This window comes from Diospyros lotus, chromosome 7 (assembly GCF_014633365.1).
Source record: "Diospyros lotus cultivar Yz01 chromosome 7, ASM1463336v1, whole genome shotgun sequence".
NCBI classification, from domain to species: domain Eukaryota; kingdom Viridiplantae; phylum Streptophyta; class Magnoliopsida; order Ericales; family Ebenaceae; genus Diospyros; species Diospyros lotus.
The window spans coordinates 5,793,649-5,802,175 of NC_068344.1; the positions used below are offsets into that span (position 1 = coordinate 5,793,649).

The following is an 8,527-nucleotide window of genomic DNA, read 5'->3' on the forward strand; positions in this document are numbered from 1 at the left end:
TAAACTTTTAAACTATCGTTATGGATTGTATAGATTTCCTAGAATCGTTAAAATCTAAGTGAATCTAATTTTCAAAGTAAGTTAGGGTGAAAATTTTGGTATAGTGGTTGTCTGTAACCCATTGTAATATAAGTGCATTAGAGATAACTCGTGCCTAAAGGCACGGTGCAACTAAAAAAAAATTAAACATTGAATTTGAACGCAAAATAATCAAATATTAAACTCGGACACGTACTAATCATACCAGCCGCCTCCGGGGACAGTAATCTCAGCCATTAAAAATATATAAAATTTATCTCAGCCATTAAAATGTCTCTCTCTTATATTTTATACATTTTCAAATTCATGCCCTAAATAACTTTATAAATAATAAACCCAATTTTTTATTTAAAAAAATTGAGATAATTAATATTAATAGTCTCATTTAATTATTTTGTGCATATTAACTTAATGACTAAAAATATAATCAAAACAAATTAAATAAAACCGATGATAAAAATATAGCTCAATATATATATGGGTTGAGATAGTGAAATGAGGGCCAAAAATAAAATTGGTCCACTTTATTTAATAAAATAAATGCCCCAGGCCCAATTCAAGCTCAACCAATTTGAAATAAATTCATTGTTGCCCCAAATCCTTTAATGGATCTTTTAATAGATCGAGCGGCCCAAATCCGACTCGATAGCCCAATTTGACCCAAACTAAAACCCTTCTTCTTCTTTCTATAGCTAGGTTTCTTTTTACCTATTTTCCTTCTTGCCCTGTCACCGACTACATCTTCCTCCTTGCACCGCCGCTAACACAGCCTCTATTCTCCAACGCCGACCGCTTTCTTCCTTCATTGCCGGCAGCTTTATACACACACACACACACACACACAGCTTTATATTACTATAAATTATATGTATATTACATACATATAATTTATATATAATTTGTCGGCCGCTTTCAGCATGATGAACACAAACACACACACAGGTACATATACATAGCAAACATCAGGGGACTCTCTCTCTGTGCGATGGTTGCGAGGTGGGTCGGCGATGGCGGCCAACCCACCGCTATTGCCTGGGTTCCCCGACCACGAAGCTTGGTTTCCCTGACCCTTCGGGGCCGTCGCACACACACCCATATATATATAGATATATACACACACAGAACACACACATATGCATAATATACACAAAGTTAGTATATAAACACACACCCATATATATATATATAGATATATACACACACAGAACATACACATATACATATACACAACAAACATACATGTAAACAGTGAACATACATACCTTTAAGATAAACACACAGTTAGTATATAAACACACACACACACACAACACACACATACATATACACAACAAACATCACATACCTCTAAGATCTGGCTGTAGCAGCGAACGGTGGAGGGAGGGGCGACGACTACGTGGGTGGGTGCGTATGTGAAAGAGAGAAAGAGAGAGGAAGAGAGAGAGGCAGGGAATGGGTAGGTGGGTGGGAGGAAGAGAGAGAAAGACAGAGGGAAAGGGAGAGAGACAGTGAATGGCTGCACTTAGGCGGGAAAATTTTTAATCTCGGCTATTGAAATCTTAGAAATTAATCCTAGCCATTCAAATGTCTCCCATTTGAGACATTTTCAAAAAGTGTTATGTCTTATTATATAGATGTGTATCTAGTTTTCAATGTGAGGTAGTGTGGAAATCTTGGTTAGATTGGTTTAATAGAACCCCAAATGTGGTTAGATCTTGAGAGAGTGGACTAAATATATGTGGAGACACTAGACCACTTAAAATTGCCTACTGTCTCATTTTATTTATTCTTGTTATATTTTATGACTTACATTTATTATCAATCTCAAATATCATTTATTATATTTATCAAATATATATATATTTTCCAATAAAATTATTAATCAAGAATATTTATTAAAATTGAGAAAAAAAATTAATTGCTTAATTCGCCTCTCTTCTTGAGTGGTCATATCCTAAGGGACCAACACCATAATAGATGTTTTCAAATCCTTAGTGATAAGGTAAAGTAGTGGACTAGGCAATTGGCCGAACCACTCTAAATCTGTTGTGTTCATATTGTTTGTTTCTTATATTTTCGTTTTAATAATGTCAATTTTCGTATGCCATTCAACTATTTTCTAACATATTTTTCAATTCATTGCAATATCTTTTCATATGCCATTCAAAAATTTTCTTGGTTGAAATCATCTTAAATACTAGTCAGTTTCCATCTTCATTATTTGCATAAAGAACTTTATTTTAATATTTCTACACACACACATATATATACTTCTCAAATGCATACATTTTCAAAAATCAAAATCTAGAAGTGACATTTGTATCCCTTCATATTTTCAGAACTGCTTCACTCATTCTTATTTTCAGATGTTTCACTTCTTCATTGCATATATTTTCTATAACTAATAATTTGAATTTAGTTATCATAAAACATTCTTTTAGACTTTATAATTTATTCTCATTCTACTTCTATCATCATAAAGCATTTTTGTTTCAGTCTTCATGGCTTGCACAAAAGTTCTCTAAACATCAAATTTCATTGCATAAATAAGAAGTTTTCTAAGTATCTCAAGTTGTATACTTATTTCTCAATACATATATTTGAACTAATGAGTTTTGTATATTATATATTCAAACTAATATTTTTGTAATACTAAAAGATTTCTCAATATACTTCTTTAAATGCATTCATCCTTATTTGCAAATATTCATATATTATATGTTTGAAATATCTTAAAACTCTCTTTATGAAAAACCTTCTATAGTGCTTTTAAATTATTTGTTGTTGCAACTCCTTTCAATTTATGAAAAATGTTATTTTCAAATAACTTTACTACATCACAGTTCAGATATTCTTAAAAATAGTCAAAACATCCAATTCACTTCTCTCTTGAATGATTTTTCAATAAAAAAAAAATAGCCAAATGGCTAAAGAGTTGGAAATGTCACGGACATAACAAGATGTGGGGTGTGAGCAATGGCATCAATAGAGAGAGATTGGAGTCAAGTGCTCAAGGGTTGTTATCGATAATGAATTATCTAGGAAACGATATGAGTGTAAGAAAGTTTACACAAGTGATTTTGCTGAGTTTGGATTTGATTCAAGCCCTATTTTTCTAGGATCGAAGTGTCTTGGTAAGTCTTTTCCTAGGATGGTGTATTTGTTTTAGGCGACTTCCTTCAAGGTTCTGAACTGGCATCTACATGACCCTGACGCTTGGAATCCTAAGGAGTGTCTCAAATTGAGGACACGGAATGATATTGTTAACCTCTCTAAGTCGCAAATTTAGTATGTGCTTAAGATGAACATCCTTTCAAACTTCAAGGGGACAATTCAAGAAATGAAAATATGGTATTCCAAGACAATTGGAGGAAGGCTTTGGGGGCATTCCTAATCGGGTTTTTGAGCATGGCTTTTTAGTAGCCCTATGCCCCACTTCAGTCGTCAGCATATTAGGCCTTACTTTTTTTATTTTTGTATTGTGATTTAGATCATTTGCAAAAACATCCCTTGTGGTTTAAAAATGCTCTTCAAAATCTCTATGGTTTGAATTTTTTGCTTAGAATACCCCTTCTTACAAACAACCTCAAATAGCTCTTCATTAAGTTTGATTAAACTAATTAAACAAAAATTCAGTTAAATTTAATTAAAATAAAATATACAAAAAGAATGTCGAGTAATGAAGTTCCAATCATTGGAACCCTGTTAGCCGAAGCTAATGGAGAAGGAGAAAAATAAGAAGACAATGATTTAGTTGATATGCAGCAAGGATGAACACAACGTTGATGGTCTTTAATCAAAAGACAAAAATGTGGTTAATGGTTGTTCGATAACAATTCCCATGGTTAGAAACAACCTTAACCAAGGTTTTCATATGGGCATAATTTTTTTTCTTCTTTCTTTCTTATTCTTTTTCTCTTTCTTTCTCTAGGTTCCAAACCTTGGAACCCATTCGCTTCGACTCGCAAGGTTCTAGTTGTGATTTTGTTAGTTAACTTTCTTTCCGTTTTTTCTTAAATTTTTATTTCAATTAAATTTAACTTAATTTTTTGTAGTTAGTTTAATCGACATAATTAAGATTTAAATCATACTATTTGCATAAGAAAGAGTGTTTAAATAAAAAATTCAAACCACAAGAATCTTCTAAAATATTTTTAAATTACAAGTGATGTCTATATAAATAATCTAAATCTACATTGCAAATATGTCTATTTGAAAAATTATATAAAAATTTCATAATAATTGAATAATAATCACATAAGGTAAAGGATTGTTTTCTTCGTGTTTCAATTTTGAATTCATTTTTAGTTTTGTGTTTTGACTGTCTGTTTTGAAATTATTAAAAACGTTTTCTTTTTGTTTGTAGCATTTTTCGCATTTTGAGCGTATTTGTGATGAAAACAACCAAAATGACTTTTTGTTGTTTTGAGTTTTTTTTACAAAATTTTATCTTATTTTTGAAAATACGTTTTTGAAAATATGAAAGTAAATACGTTTTGATTGTTTTAAAAAACTGAAAACTAAAAATAGTCTGAAACAGTAAAGAGAACAGGATTTAATTTTTTGTACAACCATTTTTAATTGAGTTGAAACCATACATTTCAACAACTCCCAAGCTAACGTAAAATTTGAAAAACAAAAATTAGGGCTCGTTATTTTTGCTTTTTGTATTTTCTTTTTTCAATTTTATAAATAATTTTTTTATTATAAAATTTTGAAAATAAAAATTCAAAAACAAAACAAGCCCTTAATTAGTTACATATCGAAAAGAAAATCGTTTGAGATATTTTAGTTATCAAAAAATCAACTATAGATGATAGTTTAAAACAATTTGATATGTGAAAAAATAACATATAAGTCTCAAATGCAGTGGATAACAATGATTCATAATAAGATAAAAATGAAGATACACTTGGTTAGATAGTTATTTTGTTAAATCAAACACGATCTAATTTGATTTTTCTAAGGTGATAATATAATAAATTTAATAAAAAATAAATATTATTGGTAACTATTTGGCCCAAAAGGATCTGTTTGGCTTGTGTTTTACTACATAAATGTATTTATCCCATAGTTTGTTCTTAATGTTTTTAAATAAATTTGTTCTAGAAAACAAATGTGTGTATTATGTATATATATTTATGAATAATAAATTATATATTCTTACTATTGTTGTCGAGATATAATAATAAATTTATTCAATTAAAAACATCGTTTTCAAGGCATGAAAGCTTCCATTCAAACACTCTAACACTTAAATTAGACATTGAAGATGTTGAAGATTTGAAAGCTATATTCACATCAATATTAAAAATGTATATATTCTAAAATGAGAGTTTATTTATTTATAGAGACATATAGAACAATCTTAAAGCTCATAGGATTAAGATTTTTATAGATAACATTTATTCTGATATTTTGAAATCTTTTTAGAATTAATTTTTTTTTATGATAGTTGTCTATCTTTTTTGTGAAATTTTTAAAGGAATTTTTAAATATCAGAATCATCTAATTTTTACATCGTGCGAGAATCTCATGATTTATCGGAAAAATTTATACTTTTCTAACTCAAAAAATTATTTTGGACTTTTGATTTTTTTTTTAATTTTTTAATGAACTTTACCTATAATAAAACACTTACCACTAGGGATCACAATTTAATAGGAAAATGCAAATCTCTAAATTAACCTTGACCCTGGCTAATAGATTAGATATAGGAGTATAATCTTTGATGCTAACTGGGTCAATCTAGTTATTTCGCCATTTTCAATGCCGACTGGGTTGGCCGACCTATTTGGCCCATCTAACAATGTCCATCCAATAGTGCTCCATATTGATTAATTTGTTCAGTTTAAGTGTAACTATGAGTATAAAAGATAAATTTAACTATCTTTTTTTTTTTTTAATAATGTTCAACTTTTAAATACATTGAACAAACACCCTTTTTATTTGAAAATTAAAAATAAAATAAAATAAATTATAGATCTTAGACGAAGTACTTAAGAGAGGTGGCCATATTCATGGAAAATTAACACTGGAAGAGGGTAACGTGGAATGGGCTTCACAGTCACGCATTTCGAAATAAACCTTTGTTTCTGCTACACAGCAAAGAAAGAGATAAGATGATGGGGGCTTGGTGCCACGTGGCGGCAGGGAGAGGGAGAGGCTCCTTGACGATAAGGCTGGCTGGGCATCAAAATTTGCCCACAAAACAATTATGTGGCCATCAGGGCCATGGTGTCGCCATCTGCGCCACCTTATGGACGAAATATCGTCATTATTTACCAGTGAATTTCGACCATTGAATCGTTGAAGATGATAAAGTGGCTGTACCTATATATCTCGAGCGAAGCTACAGAGGTGTACCTCTCTCAAGCAGAAACACACACTAGTAGCGAAGAAGCCTAGTAGTCATTCCAGTACTCGTCATGGCTTCCTCCATGATCTCAAGTGCCGCCGTTACCTCAGTCAACCGCGCCGCCCCGGCTCAGTCCAGCATGGTGGCGCCCTTCACCGGCCTCAAGTCCTCCTCCGCTTTCCTGCCATCCCGCAAGCTCGACACCGACATTACCACTCTCGCCAGCAACGGCGGAAGAGTCCAGTGCATGAAGGTACATACAGAAGACTCGAGTCGAACTTAGGATATTTTTCTAAACGATATCATACCCCCACGTACAGTAGTTGTGGGATTTTTATAATACTAATTTAGAATGATGATGATGATTTGGGTGAGTACGTACTGTGCAGGTGTGGCCTCCACGAGGACTGAAGAAGTTCGAGACCCTGTCTTACCTTCCTCCCCTAACCAGTGCACAATTGGCTAAGGAAGTGGACTACCTTCTTCGCTCGGGATGGATTCCCTGCTTGGAATTCTCCATTGAGGTTATTTCTTCCTCCATTCTCAGTTTCCTGCTTACATACCATTCATTACCCACCAAACTGATGTCATTAATTTGTTCAATTTAATTAGCCTTTAGATTTTTATTTGGTTCAAATTTATTAAACTTTTTAAATATTTTATTTTTTGAAGAAATTAAATAAAAAAAATTAAGAGTTGTAGGGAGAAAGTAAAGAAAAAACTAGCATTTTAGAGGGTAAAATGAATCATTTCAAAAAGTTTAAGGTGAATTTGGTGAAAAAATTAAAATAAAATTTGTGGGTAAATTAAAGCTGACTAAAATTGAAAAATTGAGCCTCAAATTTGGACTTTTTCCCTTTTAAATTTGATCTAAATAGCCTACAATTTTGAAAGATTTAGAAGAGAAAATTAGTCTGTGTATAAAAATAAACATAAAAGAGAGAATGAAGATTGGAATGAGTTGAATGAGTCCAACCTCCCCAATGAGATCACTCTAAGCAATCCTGCATCGATTAAAAATAAATTTATCTCAAAACTCTATTTGCATTTTGCATATATATACATATATATATATATTGTGAGGATGACGGAGGAATCCATGGTATGGTACTCTACGCATAGGGAGGATTCGTGTACCGTGAGAACCACAGGTCTCCAGGATACTACGACGGGCGGTATTGGACAATGTGGAAGCTGCCTATGTATGGATGCACGGACTCGGTGCAGGTGTTGAAGGAGGTGGAAGAATGCAAGAAGCAGTACGAGGATGCCTTCATTCGCATCATCGGGTTCGACAACAAGCGCCAGGTGCAGTGCATCAGTTTCATCGCCTACAAGCCCGCGCGCGCGGGCCTCTAAATTAATTCTTCAACATCATCAAGCTGTGTTTTTGTTTTTTTTTGATGATTCGCCTTTAAGATTTAGCTCTTTGTCGATGCTGTTTTTTCTTTTTCTTTTTTCTGTCAATCGGATCTCCAACGGAACAACAAGGTATTAGAGGTAACAAATTACTACGGAGCGTATGTTTTGTTGGTGATGAACTGATGATGCACTGAGAGGTCTCTGGTCTGTGGCCCTTCATGTGTTTGTCCTATATTTTTTAATAATCAGTATGATGGTTGTTGCCTCGTGCTAGCTAATTCTTGCCTAGCTCTACCTACTCGCCCATCAACTACTACAATTTAATTTCCATTGCTTTTAACAAGATTTTTAACTTTCGTTTCATACTTCATCAAATCCCTGGGATAAGAAGACCTTTCTTAGGAATCCTTCTTAGCTAGACCTACGTAAACTAAAACATGCATATATATACAGCGAAGGAAACATGAGTGGTAACAAAGCGCCTACCTACAAGAACTTTGTGCAAATGAACTTTGTTGTGTGATATATAATTGAAAATAAACAACATTGAAAATGTGGCCTTTCCATCATGCCTTAAGATGCTCCCCCAAATCTCGATACCAATCCAGCATAGTAATCATTAGGATATAAATGGCAATTGTCATCCAGTTATCTGCTAGACTGAAAACTTAATTAATAGGATGCCTTCATTTCTCCTCAATTATACTGTTGTGCATGCAATAAGAATTACTATTGAAGTAACTAATTATGATTAAAATGTCATGCGAG

General features: G+C 32.7%; 1 protein-coding gene across 1 annotated transcript; it reads left to right on the top strand.

Moving 5' to 3' along the window:
* The first annotated feature begins 6,390 nt into the window (after positions 1-6,390).
* Positions 6,391-8,037, top strand: LOC127806504 (ribulose bisphosphate carboxylase small subunit, chloroplastic-like). Its single transcript, XM_052343853.1, has 3 exons — positions 6,391-6,650; positions 6,787-6,921; positions 7,520-8,037. Exons 1-3 carry the CDS (start codon positions 6,468-6,470, stop codon positions 7,754-7,756), a joined length of 555 nt encoding a protein of 184 aa, XP_052199813.1. The 5' UTR covers positions 6,391-6,467; the 3' UTR covers positions 7,757-8,037.
* Positions 8,038-8,527: the final 490 nt, after the last annotated feature.